The sequence below is a fragment of the Dermochelys coriacea genome, chromosome 2 (genome assembly GCF_009764565.3).
Source record: "Dermochelys coriacea isolate rDerCor1 chromosome 2, rDerCor1.pri.v4, whole genome shotgun sequence".
NCBI lineage: Eukaryota > Metazoa > Chordata > Testudines > Dermochelyidae > Dermochelys > Dermochelys coriacea.
The window spans coordinates 256444849-256465028 of record NC_050069.1 but is presented as its reverse complement, the minus strand read 5'-3'; the positions used below and the strand labels follow the sequence as shown (position 1 = coordinate 256465028).

The 20180-nt window shown below is 40.8% G+C and overlaps 1 protein-coding gene across 1 annotated transcript in view; it reads right to left on the bottom strand.

Annotated features, from left to right (window-relative positions):
- The window catches only part of PRKAG2 (protein kinase AMP-activated non-catalytic subunit gamma 2), a 428376-nt gene that overhangs the window by 91190 nt on the left and 317006 nt on the right, over positions 1-20180 (bottom strand). Inside the window, 1 exon segment of the mRNA XM_038389209.2 lies at positions 8798-8879. Within this exon segment, the coding sequence (XP_038245137.1) occupies positions 8798-8879 (82 nt within the window).

The window sequence follows — 20180 nt, the reverse complement described above, 5'->3', positions numbered from 1 at the left end:
CTCCCCCAAACCTTTGCACTGCTTCTGTGGGGTGCAGGAACTTTGTTTCTGTATTGTAGATTCAATGAATTATTACTCAGAGTTCTGTACTAATATGCCTAATAAGGAATCTATTTGTCAAAAAACATTTTTTCCTGAACCTTTGTTGTCTGTATTGTTACAGACATACTTACTGAAAGGTATTTTGAAATAAATTACCAAAATAACTGAAACTGGCATGATTATATTGTGTTATTTTGACAAATATAATGCAGAATTTTAGAATATTGTGTGCAGAATTTTTAATGTTTTGGCATAGAATTCCTCCAGGAGTACACTCTGCAAAGAAGTCTAAGTCCATGTACCACAAATTGAAGGGGGTGGGAAGAATCCCCAAAGGAACATTTCTGCATTTAGTTTCTATTGTATTATTCAACCTTAAATCCCAAAATCAAATGCTAAGCTTTTAGAGAAGAGACCCAGGTCTTGTCTACACTGGGAAAGAGACATCATATTAGGGGATGTTTTAACACGAGTTACAGATGCAGTTTTTCTCTTAGTGTAGAGGACACGTTTACAAATATTAGCTGCCGTTCTCCCAGCACCTACCCTCTGAAAATTCAAGATGGGTTTTTTTGGCATAGGATCCTTCCACATTAAAGAGTCCTTTCTCAACAAATATCCCTAACAAAACATCCCACTCACAAGCATCAACCTCCACCACATCCTCCTGCTCCAAGTGTTTAGTTGATAGATCTGCTCTCCGGTGGCCTCTGAAGCTTAATGGACCTGAGCTAGTTTGAACCAGTGGAGGGTGAGGAAAGGAGTTTGGTTTCAAAGCTGAGGGCCCTCTGCAGTGAACTGTCAACACCTGCAATTCCCCCCACCCTCCAAAGTCTTAAAATCAAGGGACATCCATCTTGAAGTGTCTATGCAGATCACAACTGCAGCAGTATGGCAGAGAGAGCGAATCCCTCAAGTAGACACATCCCACGCTATTAGAGCTTTGTAAGTGAAAAAAACCAACATCTTAAACTCAGCCTAGTGACCATGGATGGATAGTGCAAATCAAGCACCACAGGCACTGTGAGCTCCTACCAGGAAACACTACTTACCAAAGAGGCAGGTGTTTTCTGTGCTACTTTAACCTTTCTGATTGATTTGAAGTGAAGTCCCACACAGAGTGATTAAAGTAATCCAGTCTTAAGGTAACAAAAGCCCAAATCACTAGTCTACACTGGATTAACTCATGATTTTCCAATTTTTTTTTAAAAATGATTATGTTGGTCCAAAATGCATCAGAGCAATTTTAAAACTCAAGGGAGTTTGTGTGAGAAGTACAGGTGGGGCCCAATAGCACTGCTTTTTAAGGTTGCCCAACACTTCCCATTATAAAGCAGTTTTCAGCTGCTTATAATGTTGCCAAGCTAACCCTTTGGGCTGAAGTTTTCCATACTGGATGCAAGGCTGTTTTTTTGTTGTTGTTGGTTTGTTGGGGGGGGGAATTTCAGCCAAAATTGTTCAGCTGTTTCTAAGAGTAAGGCTAGGGCAAGAGAGATCATATTTTTCCACATATTAAAAAAAATAAATAAAAAATAAAAAATCTAACAGCTTCACTGAGAATCTCTGGCACCCCAGAGAAGGGTCTTGAAATTTGGCAGGCGGCCGGTTGCCTGTGTATCAGCCTGTGGAAATCAGCCCAAATTTGGCAGAGTTGTAAACCTCTGAAAAACTAATTTGCATATTGCAATTTGCACTGTAGAGATTTTACAAGAGTGTTGTAGTTAGATTCCCTAAAGATTCCATCTGCACTAGGCATGCTCCAGCCTGGGACTAAGAAGGACTTTCTCTGCAAAGGACAAAAGGACAGAGACAGATCTGATAAGATGGGTTGTAGAGGCAAAGAGACTGGGACAAGGAGCTGAGCGACGGAGGGAAGGCAAGAGGCAGGCCTTCTGTCTTATTCACAGCACAGCATGGAAGGTACTCAATGAGCCTCTCTTCGATATTTTGTTTGATGCTCACCGTTCAGCATGTGGCCATGCCTTCTTTACAGCATACTATTTAAACCCTTCTCTGAAGGCAAAATTATGAATTTGCTCATGGGCTTTTCTGGGGTGTTCATCACTACAGTATTGGAGTGCTTCATTAACATTAGTTAATATATTTTTACAACACTGGTATGAGATGAAGGGTTGATCTTATCTCCATTTTACAGATGGTGAGCTGAGACAGTTTAAGATCAAAAGTATCCATTAATTTTGGGTGCCCAACCTGAGGCACTTGGGACCTAATTTTTCAGAGAATGTAACATTATATAGCACTTTATATGCTCAAAGCACAACTCCTACTGACTTCAACTGCTGCTGTGAGTTTTCAGCACTTCTGCAAATCAGATCCCAGAACACCATAAAATAAGGAACATCCAATTAGTGACCACCTCTGAAAGGGTGGCTGAAGGGACTAGCAGCTACCTTGCTACTGCCACAGAGAATCCAATTCCCCAGGGTAGCACATTCAACTACCTTAATTATGAGACCTTCCTTTCTCTTTCATAATCCCCTGCCTCACCGACTCCCTATCTACCAACTTCTGCAACAAATGAAGCAGGGGCCCTTCAGATAGTTTCCATCACTATACAATCCTGATGCATCCTCAGAGCAGGTCTATCCTGTGCACTGAATGAGTCAGGAGTCCGGGGGGTGAGGGGGAGAACAGTATGATCAAGGAATTAGAGAGTATATCATAATACATACACTCAAGGAGGCCAAATTAAGGTTGCACAGGCAACTGTAACTCTGCCTTTTCCAAACTTTTGAATGCTTGACTCTATCTTAATGTAGTTTTGTGCAATGCGTCAATAATCTATAATATTCACTTTGTTGCCACCTTTCCTATAACAATATTACAGCCTCCCCCCACAACTGAAGTGGGTTATTACAACATGAGCCAAGTTAAAGTATTATGAGCAGAGACGTGAAAAAGGGATGACAGTTAGTGGTGCAAGGTTAACAGACAGATTTAAGGAAGAACTTGTGGGAGAGGAGAGGTTGTTTGGCATACTACAGAAGGGAGGCTACTCCATGCACAGGAAACACCATGAAAGAGGTATAGTCACAGAAAATAGACAAGAGGGTGTCATCAAAAGGGAAGAAGAAATTGGGAGAACATAGTGCAAGAGGTGGGTGTGTAGGAAAGGAAACAGGAGATACAGACGGGCAACACTGAGCAGCTTGGGTGGGAAGATTAGTAATGCAGATTGTATAGTGCCAACTCTTTACACACACATAAAGCCTCCTAAAAACCTAAGTGTCATGGTCTAAAAGGTTTAATATTGATATACAATAATCAGTAATGGACAAGCTCAGTGATCCTACAGCAATTGCAAGCATGACCATACAACAAACATGGGTTCAACTTCTAAATCTGGGCACTCACTTCCTAGGCTAGAAGTGCTGTGGACAAAGCGTATTTAGCTCATGGGCCATGTATTGTTCTGCAGAAACCCTGTTGGACAGTCTAGAAAGAGAATCCCTTCCACCTTGTTGATTTGGATTCAACAGCAATATAATTCTGTCTATGCTTAGAGCCTAGTTATAAGATTAAAAATCACCATTCCAGTGTTCTTTCTGGGCTGCACAAGTGCATCATGAGCATTCACTGTAGTGTTGAAGTACTGACAAAGCTCCATGTCAGCACAAAAGATTTTTTTTTTTAAAGTGAATCTGAAGCAGTCAATAAAAGACACTTGAACATACTAAAGATATAATAGTTCAAAGGAGAAGGTTGAAAGAGACCTGAACTGACGTAGGAAGAGTTAACCCAAGATTTTCTTTAAATGGCTCTGTTTTGCCACCATATAGGCCAAGAGATCTATTGAATTTGGTTTTGAAAATGTAAATATATTATGCTTGTATTTTCAAGGATGACTAATGATTTCGAATGCCGAACCTAAGACACTTTAAAGGGGCCAGATTGTTCAAAGGTTGGTGTCCAGCACTTTCTAAGAAGGCAGGGCCTTCTTTAAGTTTCTCAAATTGGGTGCCAAAAAACAAAAACAAAACCGCACTCATTACCTTTGAAAATTTAGACCTTATTAGACTTTTCTGATAAGAATCACCCCGTTGGCTTAAGGTGACTACTGACAATTAGCACTGAGTTTCTTCCCCCCCACTATACCCTTCCACTATGGTCTTCCTTCCACCACACCCTTAGTATGAGCCCTACATGACAAAAATTTGTTCCTAGCCTTTAATCTGGGATGAGATAGCCTGAAAAAAAACTGCAACTTTTTGTATACTCAATACTGCCACTTTATTTTCTTTAAATTGTGCTGGTGGATAAGATGGTAAAGAGATGGCTGTGAGCCAACAATGCAGCAGAACCAGTTACCCAAGGTACAGTTACAATGCTGAACCAACCAAATTACTGCAGCTGACAGGTATATGGTTAATATCTGTGATGTAAATACTGAGAGTAAGGTAACTTCTGTAGCCTAACGGAATTTTAGACACTATTTGAAGGATGGTGGGGGAAGAAAATTCAGATTAGATTAGTGTCATGGTATAGTTTCAACCAATAATGCTAACAGTTATTTTAAAAGGAAAAAAAAACTAGATCTCAAACATTTCCATCTGTAACAAAATGAAGCTACCCAGTGACTCAAAATGTGGTGGTAAAAATCTGAAGTTTTTCTGTTAAATACACAAAAACAAATTCCTTTTACTAGCTCTTCCCCAGCCTCCTCCCTTCCCCGCCTTTGCAAACAAAAACAAAAATAAATCCCAGACCTACTATCGCTTGACACTGACCCCATACAGAAAGCAGTTGAGGAGCAGGGTGTTTATTCTTTTCTTTTTGAGCTGCTATGCAATCCATGATCTGTCCTGAAGTTTTACAAGTCAACCCAAAACTGTGTGTGAAACAAACCAAGGAATCCACTTTGATGTAAAAGCAGGTGTGTGTGTGTTTATTATTAGGTACACGCACATATCGGCTTTGTCACATTTTTGACAGTAACAAGGAACTGGCTTTCCCTGCCTCCCAAAAAAGTAACAGTATGAAAGATAAGAAAACCTACTTCTCATTTCCAATCCCTGCTAGAGGGGTCATTGATCTTGAATTAAAATATTTTTGAACTAGTCAATGTCCATTTTCTGAGAAAGAAATCAGCATTTAATCAGCATGTCCTGAGCTTTCTAGTAAACAACTCTTATTAATAATTAAAAGTTTATTTGTTCTCTTACTGATGTTTAGAAGGGTCTTTTGGGCAGATCCAAGCAAACTGAACATATTTTGGCCCACCTCTTTCTTCCTTTCCTTCCCTTCTATGTATATATTGATGTGCTGGCTATTGTGTTTAAGCTCCACTGCAGCTAATACTAGTAAACACTCTCTTGAAAAGACTGAGTAAGAGCATTCAATACAAGAATTATGGCATCATTCTATTGCAAAAGACAGGATCTGCAACTGATCAACAAGTGAAACAATAAAGAGAGTCCAGTCAAATGTCCAAAGTAAACAAGCGAGGAGGCGGGGGTGGGGGGAGTAGAGCCGGAGAAGAGGTTAGGGAGAAGGAAGAACCAACATTTTTCTTTCAGGGATAGTTATCTTATGTGTTAATTGTAACACCAGTAGGTACAAAATTTTCCAGATAAAAAGTGTGATGTTTTTGAGTCCTTGTCCTGTCCATTTTACTTACAGACCATCCCTTCTGAGAAGCCAGATTCTGCAAAGCAACATACCGTCTCATGAGACAAAATGCAGTTAAAAGAAAGGTTTGTATTCTAAGCAGCATTTCATTTTCCCCCACCCTTCAATTTAAACAATTAGTTTCAAATAATGTGAATTAATTTCCTTTAAATTAAAATGCCAGTTAAATTCTCTCTCATTTGTGTAGGCTTTCAACAGAATCACAAGCCAGATCCATTCTGGAATAAGACTATTTTGAGACCTTGTTTTTGATGGTTACTTTCTATTAAACATTCGGTTTCAAAGGAACTGTTGCATAATTTGATATACCAAATAGTTATTACCTGTTGGTGGACATACTGTTGGGGAAGCTAGCCATGTGAAACACAAAGCTAGATCAATCTATAATAGCAGCTAGAAAACAAGTTTTTAATTAAAACACGTTATTTTTATATATCATTATAGAGAGGGCTTGAAATGTGACAAGACAGAACCCCAAATATGATAAAACTGCATCCACAGCGTGAAATCTAATCACATTCTTGAAGGCCTTTTGTTTCTGAACCACCTTACCACCCAATACCTCTCATCTACCAAATAACCAGAACTAATTTTCTCTCCTCCCTTCTCTAACATTAGCACAACTTCAATCATAGCAACAAGAGCAAGACTGAGGTCAAAAATATATGCACTGTGAACATTTCCATCTGCATCCCACTGTCTTTGGGCTTCTCTATGTATTGACTTCACATTTGAAGACATATTGTGACAATGAAATAAGTTTTGCTCTAATGTATGGACTGTTAGTTTTATCAAAATTGTCTCCACTGAAATACATGAACATACCACTATTTTATGTAAGTAGCATTCTTAATGCCCATGTTTTTAATCACTATCCTTCCAGCCAAACGCTAGATAGATTCCCTACGAAGGGGGCAAATGCCTCTGACTGGGGCCAGGGTTTGCTCGTAACCGTACTGTCCACCAATGGAGGAACATGCTGCCTCTGAAAAATTCCAAAACCAATATACAACAAATTAAAACAAACCAAAACTCTCAAACTTATATACCAACTCAAAAGAACAGCCACATACATCACTTCAGTTTGATGGAGGAAAAATAACATTCCAAGAAATACCACAATAGAACAGAAGTTTGTGAATAGTGAGAATGATTGACAGTGATTTCATATTTTATAATCTGACATGTGCACTGGAAAATAAATTATTCTATCACAGTAATCTGTACTATCTTGTGTAAATGAGAGTTTTTGTTTAGACCAAGGAGTACTTGTGGCACCTTAGAGACTAACAAATTTATTTGAGCATAAGCTTTTGTAAGCTACAGCTCACTTCATCGGAAACTACTACATGCCACAAGGGGCCACAACAGTGGTTCCCTTAACTCACCCAGCAATATTGTTAATCTATCCAACTATACTCTTATCCCTGCAGAAGAATCTGTCCTTGCTACTCTGACTATTAAAGTAAACAGTACACAAACGTAAAGATGATTTATTTACATTTCCCCAAAACTGAATGTTTGTAGTAGATCAATAAAACAAGTTTAGGACAGACTCTGTATGTCATAGTTTAACTCTCCAACCTGAAGATAAGAGAAAGTCAATCAAGTATATGAAAGGTACAGATATGGTCAGAAATTATTGATATTAATTTGGGGAAGGATAGTACAAATTAGAGACTGAATTCCTTACATCCAACGTTCATGTTAAATAAATCGTACTGAAGCTGCAGATTTTGTTGTTCTTGTGAGGCTTCACCAAGACAAAAAAGGCATAAGTCCATTTGACTGGCCTACCTTTGCTTTAAAAGTTATAGAGCCAGAAGCTCTTAGACAAGCTGTCAAGTCAGTAAGACTCAAGAAAAACCTTTAAAAGTCATAAAGAAATTTAAAATGAGGTTTGTGGTTAATTACATTCAACAGCAATATCAGTTACAGAAAGGAACAGAAAGGAATATCAAAAAGAACATCTGATTAGCATGCTGGTTTATTAATTTTTTTTTTTACTATAAATGACTCAGTCTATTATTTTCAAAGTTTTAAAAGATATATTACTACACGTTCTGCAAATAAAAAGCCTATGAAGTTTTAGCTACTTTAAAATATTAAACATGAAAATTAGATTTCTATGGCCATTCACTATGAAAGGGCAATCATGTCTAAAAACTACTACCTTAAGTTTTCAACACAGTCCCCTTCAAAAAGGCACAAGCTTATAGATCTGCTCAAAATTATGGAGGAGAATAAACTCCTTTACAAAACAGTGTAGTGCTCGCAAGACATGTAAATAAGTCAGAGACTCATCTCCTACCTGAGTTAACTATTTGTCAGTCATCTAATTAGGAGCTAAATAGGAAGCAGCATCAAAGAAAAGCTGGTAGAGATAAGCCTGTTCTGTGAACACTGACTTTTTCTAATACATGCCCACATCTGGTACAATATTCCCAATTTTGTCATCTTTCAACTGTCATTCAGATCTAGAGGTCAAGGTCTACTGTACCTGTTATCACCAGGATATACAACACTGCTTTAAAAGCAAAAAAAAAAAAAAAAAAAAAAAAAAACCACAACCCACGCGTGCCAAGGTTTTCATCCTCCTCCCCCCCACAGACAGAACCGGGCCCAGCGATAACTGGAAAAACAGATCCAGGAAGGGGGACGAAGGATCCCGCCGCAGGAGAGGGTGACGAAGAGCGGCATTTGCTCGCCTGCGTGGTCATCTGCGGTGAAGCGCCCAGCGTGCGAACGGAACAGTCGGGCCGGGTCCGTCCGCAGCGATCGCCCCACGCCCCGCAGGAGCTGGGCCGAGTCTGGGGGCAGGGTCGGCTGTAACCAACCCAGCGACCCGCCTCGCCCCTTTCCAAGGGCGCAGGCAGCAGGGTGCGGGGCAGCCCCCGGCGGGCGGGCGGGCGGGCGTGCGCGCGCCGCCGGGGAGACCCGTCTGTCTGGGCTTCCCTCCCGCCCCGGGGATGCTGGCGCCTCCGTCCGGCCCCCCGAGCAGCCGGGCCAGGAGCGAGCCCCGGAGCCTGGAGCGGGCAGCGATGCCCGGAGCGAGGGGAGCGTCTGTCCGTCAGTCGCTGCTCCGCGGCAGGCGCCTCCGACTTACCTTCATCGTCGAGCTCTAGTTTCTCCAGCATCCCTTCAGAGGCGGCCGGGGTCTGAGGAGAAGCCGCAGCTGCGGCCGCCGCCTGCGGAAGGGGGAAAACGGAGAAGGGGATCAGCATCCAGCCGCGGACCTACCGGACCCGCGGCGGCATCGGACGCAGCCCGGCGTGGCAGAGGCTGAGCCGGTCTGACGGAGGGGGGTGGCTGCTAGCCCGAGTCCGCGCGGGGATGAGGGAGGGGGTCGCCCTCCAGCCTGACGGGGCTCGGTTTGTGCGGTCTCCTACACGCACTGGGGGAGGGGAGGCGGGACCTCCTCCTCCTCCTCCTCCTCCCCCCCCCCCGGCGGTTGCTCCCAGCCCATTAACCCTTTACAGCCAGGCCGGGTACTGTCCTTTGGAGAGGCCGCTGGCCTGTGACGTGGGAGGTCTCGCGTCTCCTCAGCATCCTTCAAGTCAGCGAGCTGCCGTTTACGTCCGTTAGATTCCACAGGCAGCCAAGAGAACCTTTCGGCGAGAAAGTTCCACCCCTTTCTGGGGCCTGACTGAAATTTGGAACATTCCGTTTTGCAGCAATCAAGCCGGCTGCTCTACACAGGAGGGAAGGTAACTACCACTCACACAGGGGGCGGGGGGGGGGGGGGGAGAGCGCTGATCGTGCTATTGCTACCCGCACCCCGGGTCAAGCCATCCACCTTCCCCTGTCCAGCCCGCAAGGCGAGGGCGGGCTGTTAAAGCTGCCTGCCATTCTTCCCAGGGCCGGGGTAAGGTAACCTGCGAGGAGGAAGCCCTTCCCCCGACAGCCGGCGTTGGTAGCGTCCGATATATTTACCTGCTAAGGCGGCCGTGAGCAGCCAGTCCCATTGCTGGCTAGCGGGGGATGCTGGATCCCACCTCCCCACTGCCAAGGCTGGGCCACCTTCCCGAGGCGTGTCTTTCGCAGGCTGTCGTGCAGACCAGACCCCGCCCTCCCAGGCGCGTCACAGGTCCTGGTGTGCCTGGAGACCCCATCCTCCACATCCCACAACATGCCTCCCACACCTCCTGTGGCCCCAGCCTCCCAGGACAGCGAGGGTCCCAGCCTGGCTGTGGCACCGCGAGACACACAAGAGTCAGACCCCAGCATTACAAGGGGCCCACCACATTCAGCAAGTCCCGGCATGCAGTGGTCCAGCTTGATGCCAAGGGGCCTGGTTACACTGCATGTCAGACTGCTGTCTGTGCAGGCCCCATTTCTCTGAAGTAAAGATAAAGATGAGCGTCATCTGTCCTATTCTGTACTCATTAGACAGAGATGCTGTGGTACATGAAGCTGTAAGGAGTGTGGGGACCAAATTTTGGACAGATGGAACAAGTGGAGTAGTCTTCACGCTCCTGGTAAGTTACTGTACTGGTGGACAAAGTTTGGACATTCTAAAGTGATAATTCCATTTTCTTTATTAGTTTCTGCTACACAGGTGCTATAGCTTGTTTAAATACAGCAGGTCTTTTCCACATTAATGACCAGGTGTAAAATATTTTAAGGTTCTTATTTTACCTCCACTTTTCTAAGTCTGTTCATATAAAGTACACATTTTTTAAAGTAAGGGTAGTTAACCACTGGAAAAGTTTTCCAAGGGATGAGATAGATTCTTCATCATTTGAAGTCTTTAAATCCCGATTAGATATCTTTTTAAATGAAATGCTCTGGCGCTTAATCAGAAATTATGATCTTGATGCAGGAATTAATGGGTGAAAGTATATGGCTTTTATTTATGCAAGAGGATAGACTAGATGATCATAATGAGCCTTTCTGGCCTTATAGTCTATAATTTAGAAAATGAATATCCTGAAGTTGTTAGTCACTAAAGTGTGGATGCTTTAGAAATGTTCAGCATAAATCACATTGGCTGAGACAGGGTAATGTAAATAAAGTTTACATTATCAACCTTCTGAATCAGTATATACTTTTTGTGGCCCAAAATCACTGATTGCTAGCAACTGGCAGAGACAGGTCCAGGGGGATTGAGTTCTTCTCCTCACCTTGTTACCTAATGCCTTCTGCCTCTTCCTGGGAGTTTTCATTTTAGTTCTTAATGGTTGTCACTGATTCATCTCTACCCTCTTATTTAATTGCCTTTTTTCCTTGGACAGCTACTGACTTATTTGTCTGCAGGGCTCAGAAGGAACCCAGGCTTCTCTCTCCTGTAGAGCTTCAAAGGAAGCATTCCTTCTCCTTAGAAGTAAGTTCTCTGTCCCTTGCTGAGCTGTGGCAGCAGATGCTAGTGGACGTTAGAAATGCTCCATGATGCAGAGCATGGTGCTTCAAAGGAGTCATAGCAACCATGTAGAGAATACTGAGATTTGCTTGGCTCCCAGTCACAGGCACTGGTTGCTGAAGGTGAGGAAGTCTTCCAAGGAGAAGGCAGACAGAGGACTAAGGCATTCAATATTTCTTGCTTTCCAGCAGAATAACATGCACAAAAACTAGGGAACACCACAAAATGTGTGTTAGTAAGAGTTGAGAAGGGAGTACAGAACCTTAACAATTCTAGCACAGTTCTGCATGGCAGCTCCAAACAAGGAAAATAAGAGCCTCAGGGGGGGCTGGGTGACTGCTTTCTACCCCTAAACAAACCCCTTCCAGTGGACTTTAATATGAACCCTCATTTGCTCAGGAAGTAGGTGTGTCCAATTCTTAGTCATAAGAAAGACAACCATGAGGACACTGTGTCAAGTTTAACTCCAAACAACTTGTGTGTTGTTTTTTGTAATGGTGAAATATTATGAATATATACCTCAATGAATATTGTAGCTGATCAGCCATATAAACCACCAATACTGCATACACTAAGTAGCAGTACTTCGGAACATCCACAACATTTTAATTAAAAAGAAAAGGAGTACTTGTGGCACCTTAGAGACTAACAAATTTATTAGAGCATAAGCTTTCGTGAGCTACAGCTCACTTCATCGGATGCATTCGATGAAGTGAGCTGTAGCTCACGAAAGCTTATGCTCTAATAAATTTGTTAGTCTCTAAGGTGCCACAAGTACTCCTTTTCTTTTTGCGAATACAGACTAACATGGCTGCTACTCTGAAACCTGACAAAAATTAGGGAAGCAATAAATAATGAGGACGGGTCACTGATAAAGAGTGAACTGGATCGCTTGATAAGCTGGGTGCAAGCACACAATATTCATTTAATATGGCTAAATACATCTAGGAACAAAGAAATGTAGGCCACACTTATATGATGGGGGACACTGTCTTGGGAAGTAGTGATTGAAAACAATTTGGGGGTTGTGGTGGATAATTAGCTGTACATGAGCTCCCAGTGTGACACTGTGGCCAGAGGGCTAGTGCCATCCTTGGATGCATTAATAGGAGAATTTCAAGTAGGAGTTGAGAGGTTATTTTATCTGTGTGTTTGGAACTGGTGTAACTACTGCTGGAATACTGTGTCCAGTTCTGGTGTGCACAATTCAAGAAGAATATAGATAAATTGGTGAGGGTTCAGAGAACAGCCACGAGAATGATTAAAGAATTAGAAAACATGCCTTATCGTGATAGACTGAAAGAAGCTCAATCCATTTAGCTTAACAAAAAGAAGGTTCAGGAATGACTTGATTACAGTCTGTTAGTATCTACATGGAAAACAAATATTTAATAGTGGGCTCTTCAATCTAGTAGAGAAAGGTATAAAATGATCCAATGGCCGGAAGCTGAAGCTAGACAAATTCAGACTGAAAATAAGGCTTACATTTTTAACAATGAGAGTAATTAACTATCGGAACAACTTAGCAAGGATCATGGTGAATTCTCCATTGCTGATCATTTTAAAATCAAGATTGATTTTTTTCCAAAAGGATATGCTCTAGGAATTATTTTTTGGGAAGTTCTATGGCCTCTATTATACAGGAGGGCACACTAAATGATCGCAGTGCTCCCCTCTGGCTTTGGAATCTATGGATCTATTAAACTATGAATAGATGTTTGACTGGAAAGAAAAATTATGCCAGATTGTAAAACTGTGTTTCTTTTTTTAAAACACCAAACAATAAGCTATTAAATACCCAACGTTTAAAAAAAATTTGTATGTTGTTTGTAGCTTACATTTGACACACACACCCTGAAAATACACAATGCATTTCATCTGCTATAGTACATAAGCCATAAGAAGACATTTAGGCCCAAATCATGCCATAAGCTCTATGCCAGCAAACCTCACAAGCATCACTGCGGGATCAGAGTGTTAATTTTTTTGTGGGGAAAACTGTATCCAAGCTGACAATATTAAGACAAATTCAATGAAATTTAAAGATAATTATTAACCCCTAGTAATATTTGCTAGTGTATACGTAACACTACATTGCAGATAGCTGTTTTACCAAAACAACACTGTGCTATAATTGCCTCTGTACGGCTCATAAATGCAATAGAAACTAAGAATCTCCATCCTTGCAATGGAAACTCCATCTTTCACTCACTTATTGTGTAGAACTGATCAATGAAATTGTTTTTAATTGTTCACTTTATTAATATAACTTCATAAGTAAAGTTTTATGAATGAAACAACATTCATTCATAAAACCAGTTACTCCAATAACTGGCTAATTGAGTTTCACTTTCAATCCAATTGCTTCTTAAATCGCTGAAACTTGCAATGTTTCAACATTGTAACTTCTGTTCACTGTTTGCCATTCCTTACACTTGTCCATATTGTAACTCGAACTCCACTTTAACTTGTCCCAAACTCCATTTTAAAATGCTCACTCCATTTTGTAAAAGCTTGCTGCAACCTTCATTTTTGCAAAACCCTGCTGTAATCTTATTAGTTTAGTTTAGATGTCTGAATGAGGTATGTATGGATGATGGAATCAACCTCCAGCCCCAACATGCCCTGTTTAATTAAAGTGTAAACACCCAAGGGCTGAAGATGCAGACAACGGCCCTGACAAAGTAAGAAGTGTCCACCCTCAAAAGAAAAGAACAAAAGTACAATTGAAGAAACCTCAAAGCTAGGTCCCAAGCTGAAAGTCATGTCTGCAATTGACGGGTGATCAATCACACTGAACCCAGAGACAGCGTGACACAGCAAGACCTATAGACGCTTGATTCAAACTAAAGCCTACAAAAAGGATGGGTGAGATGGAAGACTTTGGAGGGTAACATTCTGCTGCCAACATGGAAGGGCATTGGTGCATGCCCAACAGAGACCCAGCCCTTCCTTGTGCCCGGCTTTCCTGGCCAGTTAGCTGCCACAAGCTACGAACCCAAGCCACGAACTTAAGTTATATTCAGGACTGATAACTATACAGCAGCTGCAGAATATTTGGGGTGTGTGTGTGTATATACATAGGTATTAGATATTAGTTATTGATCATAAATCAAACTGTGTTATAATAAACGTGACATCTTGTCTTGTCCCCTAAAACGATCCTGTGCAGTTTTGTCTCTATAACAACTGTGAGCTAGCCTAGCAGGATACTGGCATGCTAATATTCTCAGATCAATGAACTACGTCAGCACAATAGGATGAGTCATTAAGGTCTAGGAGAAAAATCTGTCCTACCCCAGACAGGGCTGTAACTCCCATTGCATTGATATGATATCGCATAATGTAGGAACATCTGTGTATTTAGACTATTTAATCTGCTGCCACAAAAGGTTTCTAATAGCTCCTTTAGTCTGTACTAGGTATAGTATAGACTAGTTTATACTAATATATAGTGTATGTATTAATATACTAAGACCTTGTCTAGACTAGGAGTTAAAGGTATGATGTTAGAATGTGTTAGATAACATGTGTGACGTCTACTGTAGGCAAGGCAGTGTATGCTTGAACATGCTTTAAGATTACTGAGTTTGAGCCTAGGCTCCCCATAGGCTAATCACATATCAAAGGCAGTGTTTCAGAGTAGCAGCCGTGTTAGTCTGTATTCGCAAAAAGAAAAGGAGTACTTGTGGCACCTTAGAGACTAACAAATTTATTAGAGCATAAGCTTTCGTGAGCTACAGCTCACTTCATCGGATGCATTTGGTGGAAAAAACAGCGGAGAGATTTATATACACACACAGAGAACATGAAACAATGGGTTTATCATACACACTGTAAGGAGAGGTTTCAGAGTAGCAGCCGTCTTAGTCTGTATTCGCAAAAAGAAAAGGAGTACTTGTGGCACCTTAGAGACTAACAAATTTATTAGAGCATAAGTTTTTGTGAGCTACAGCTCACTTCATCGGATGCATCCGATGAAGTGAGCTGTAGCTCACGAAAACTTATGCTCTAATAAATTTGTTAGTCTCTAAGGTGCCACAAGTACTCCTTTTCTTTTTACTGTAAGGAGAGTGATCATTTAAGATAAGCCATCACCAGCAGCAGGGGGGGGAAAGGAGGGAAACCTTTCATGGTGACAAGCAAGGTAGGCTAATTCCAGCAGTTAACAAGAATATCAGAGGAACAGTGTGGGGTGAGGGTGGGGGGGAGAAATAACATGGGGAAATAGTTTTACTTTGTGTAATGACTCATCCATTCCCAGTCTCTATTCAAGCCTAAGTTAATTGTATCCAGTTTGCAAATTAATTCCAATTCAGCAGTCTCTCGTTGGAGTCTGTTTTTGAAGCTTTTTTGTTGAAGGATAACAGACCTAAGAGTGGCTATCGAGTGACCAGAGAGATTGAAGTGTTCTCCAACTGGTTTTTGAATGTTATAATTCTTGACGTCTGATTTGTGTCCATTCATTCTTTTACGTAGAGACTGTCCAGTTTGGCCAATGTACATGGCAGAGGGGCATTGCTGGCACATGATGGCATATATCACATTGGTAGATGCGCAAAGGCAGTGTGTGTCTGGTCCACATTTGACTTTTCAAATGTGTTAGAACATGTCTGTCTCTCTCGAGTGGATCTCTTCAGTCACAGCTGCCATAAAACCAACTGAGCAAATTCTTTACCTCTCAGGGGCGGATATCCATGGTCTCTCCAGACTGAAGGATGCCTACTACCCCACCCTGAAGCAAATACTCTCCAGCAACCACATACCACACAACAAAAACACTAACCCAGGAACCTATCTTTGCAACAAAGCCCAATGCCAACTCTGTCCACATATTTATTCAAGTGACACATTCATAGGACCTAATCACATTCACCACGCCATCAGGGGCTCGTTCACCTGCACATCTACCAATGTGATATATGCCATCATGTGCCAGTAATGCCCCTCTGCCATGTACCTTGGCCAAACCGGACAGTCTCTACGCAAAAGAATAAATGGACACAAATCTGACATCAAGAATCATAACATTCAAAAACCGGTAGGAGAACACTTCAACCTCTCTGGCCACTCAGTAAAAGATTTAAGGTTGGCAATTTTGCAACAGAAAAGCTTAAAAAACAGACTCCAGGGAGAAACTGCTGAGCTTGAATTAAAATGCAAACTAGATACCATTAGCTTGGGTTTGAAGAGAGACTGGGAGTGGCTGCATCATTACACATATTGAATCTATTTCCCTAAGTTAAGTATCTTCACACCTTCTTGTCAACTGTCTAAATGGGCCATCTTGATTATCACTACAAAAGTTTATTTTTCCTCCTGCTGATAATAGCTCATCTTAACTAAGTACTCCTTTTCTTTTTGCGAATACAGACTAACATGGCTGCTACTCTGAAACTTAACTAAGTAGCCTCTCACAGTTTGTATGGCAACTTCCAACTGATCTGTATGTGTGTGTTTGTATATCTATCTATCTTTCTTACTATATGTTCCATTCTATGCATCCGGCTGTAGCCCACGAAAGCTTATGCTCTAATAAATTTGTTAGTCTCTAAGGTGCCACAAGTACTACTGTTCTTTTTACTACTACTAATACATCTTTAATCCTAATCTAGACAAGGTTTGAAGCTATGTTAATACATTTGGGTTAACAATGTTAACACATTTGGGTTTTAAACCAACAGTGTTCAAAATAATTTAAAACTTTAGATGCTATGAGCCAGATTCTTCATTATGCTGCAGCCCCTTTACTTTGATCCGTTTTTATTGTGTAAAGGAACAGTGCTCCTGCCATACATACTGGTATCTTTCTGATATACTGTAATTTCATAAAACATTTGTTATCCATTATTGCAAAATAAAACTTAGTTGTTTTGCACCATAATGAAACAGTAAATGGTTGATTTATTTTTGAAAATATATATTTTTGAAAATTATCTGAGCATTTTTCTTCTGTTAGGTTACAGCTCAGAAGTTATTAATGTCTTAAAAACAGGGGTTTACAACCAGAAAGCTGACACAATCAGAACCTTAATACAGTTCTGCTAGCAATCTTTATGGAGGCAAAGTAAAACAAACAACTGAAGGTTAATAGAATAGCAAAAGTCAGAAAAATGTGATGTGAACAAAATAATTTTGGGAAGGGGAGAGCTTAAATTGTTGTAGCAAATTGCTTACTTTTTATTGCTGTGTTCTTTCCCTAACATTTTAACATTATAATTAATGGGAATTACTCCTATTCTGAAGGAGGAAATCTATCCCCTGGATTTTATATACACTTATAATTAATATATTAAAACAACATTTAACACTTTCATCTCCACAGCACTTTACACACATTAATTAATTCCCCAAGCACTTCTGTGATGCACATAAGTAAGTATTATCCCAACTTCTCAGATGAGGAAATTGAAGCAGGGAGGGTCTGATTTGCACAAGACCATAGAGAAAGTTAATGAAAGCGCTGAGATTAAAATTGGAGAGTTCTTGGCTCCCAGGCCTGTGCTCAGGCCAAACAGCCCTGCCTGTCTATGTATTGCCATGCTGGAAACACTGTTTTCATTCACAATTTCATGCCCCATGAAAGCATCATGGAGGTCGAATGTTAAGTATGGTGGAAACAGGACAGGAAGGAGCAAATACCTAATGCAGCTAAACAGTGGCCCCTTAATTCAATACAGGATCACTCACTGGCTCTGAAGAAGTCCCATCCAGTCCTGCTTGTATAGCAGATGCTATACAGGGTCTGAGTTGGGGAGCAAAATAGGGGATCCTAGGAGCTCTGAGACAGACATATTGAAAGGTAAACCCAAACACCAGAAAGGCCCAAAGCTGCATTCTTTATCGCCCAAAATCTAATTGATTTCAGTAATGGTTTTGGTTGTGGCTTAGGTCCTAAATGTATGAGTGACAATTTCATACTTAATATGTAAAGCAATCCATCATATGTATTAAAAAAAAAATCCTAAATGTTAAAGAGTGTGGAAATGGAAAGTAACATATCCACCATATTTCTCCCTACCAACTATCCTTCCACGCTCATTATCACTCCAGCCCATTGGAGCCTTCCGGATTTTCATGGTCTTCATGCAGGTATTTGGGAATGAGTGACAGGGGATGGATCACTTGATGATTACTTGTTGTATTCATTCCCTCTGGGGCACCTGGCATTGGCCACTGTCAGAAGATAGGATACTGGGCTAGAAGACTTTTGGTCTGACCCAGTATGGCCGTTCTTATGTTCTTATTACCGTTTTGGGGTAAGACTGAACTCTTAATTATCAGTGTGTATACACACAGATATAAAAACATTTAAAAGGATTTTTTAAAAGTTCAACCAGTCCAAAAACGTGAATCCAAAAAACTTCAAAAAAACTTTAATTTTGCAAAAGGCTTAAAAATTCCCTTTCATAACAGAATGCAGGCTGTAAATTTCAACAGGTTTGTTTTGGTTTTTTTGCCACATTAGAGGAGGCTGAACATCAGCCTTATAATAGAAGGCTTGCTTCATCTTATCTATTAAGAGATGACTTATCTCTCCACATTAATAAACTAAAACATATTAGTGATATTTACACTCTGACATTTACAGCTCTTAATCACTTTAATAATCACATGGAAACACAGCTGTTACATTTAAAAACAACAGGTCATAATAGAAATTTCTACTCAAATCCATATATGCTTTTAGCCATTCGCATGTAGCCAATAAATATAGCCAAACAGTACATCCCAATGAATTTAAAAATCAGAACTAATCCTTTTACTTAATTTAATTGCTTTTCAAAAGTTGATGGGTAATTTATCAAAATTAATCATCAGTTACTTTTCTCATACACCAAGAGACTGCTGCTGCACAGATGCAAGGATCCCAGCGTACTTACAACTAACAACTGGGAACTTGGCATGAAGAACTAGCTCCATCATCTCATCTCCCATGGGACTCTGGCTGCATGTAATGATCTGCCTATGCACATTTGATTTCAGAATCAGGGACTAAGTGAGCAGCTGATAATCTATAGAACATATGGATAACATTTATTTGCTTTTCGCAGGAGATTAAAAAGTACACCCAGGTCACAATTCAGCAAAGCATTAAAACATTCTTAAATCCATCCATGTTCAGGAATGCATTTAAGCACATTAAGTTTAAATGCATGCTTAAGCAATGCCTAACGTTAAGCAGGTATTTCCATGCTTTTCAGAATAGGGATGGACTGCTGAATCAGGGCCCCAATGCAGAGGAATGTCGAGTAATCACTAGAAAGCAGATTCTGATACCACTTACAGTGGTGTAAAACTGGAATAACTCTGTTAAAGTCTTTGAATCTAGGAATATTCTTAAAAGGCTGAAAACAGTTCTAGTTTTTGTCAGTGTTGCCATGAATAATTTTCTTGGTAAAGCTTTTTTCTGTTAAGCTTGAACCCACTGGAGTCAGTGGCAAAAATCCCACTGGGCTTAATGGGACCAGGATTTCACCCCATGTGATTATTCTAGTGGTTGCCAGGTCTCATAAGGACTTCTAACAGAGGATACTTGATGTTTTGTGGATTACAGTTTTTGAACTGGGTGCAGCACAGTGTCTATATTACAAAATAGAGCTGACTATTAAAATAAGTAAATTTACTATATATGCTCCCCAGTGTCCACATCATCCAACACATTAATATCAAACAGAGATGGGATAAAACTGGGGGAGGTTTTGGCAAGAGCTCATTTCTTCTGTTTTTGCCCACAACCACCACCAGAGACGGTGTTGACTTTGGGCCCCATTTTATCTAAACTCTCCAATTTTAAGACAATTTATATACAGTTTTGGATCATCTCTAGAAACAAAATTTAGGCTTAGTATGTAAATTCTAATTGAATACTCTGAGTGTTTCCTACATAAGAGTGGGTTAAATCACCTTCTACAAATAAACACATCTTTGTTTGCCTTTTTCCCAGAGAACCAGCTTTCACTTTAAATTAAAATACTCTAAAGCAAGTTGTGTTTGAGTAATACAAAAAGTTACATATTAATCTGCAATGACTGGGTAAAGACTCAGAAAAACTTTGTTGCAAACTACAAGTCTGCATGAAACAGATTTACTAAAGTATTGCAAGAAAAGTCTTAGCTGTCCTTCATTA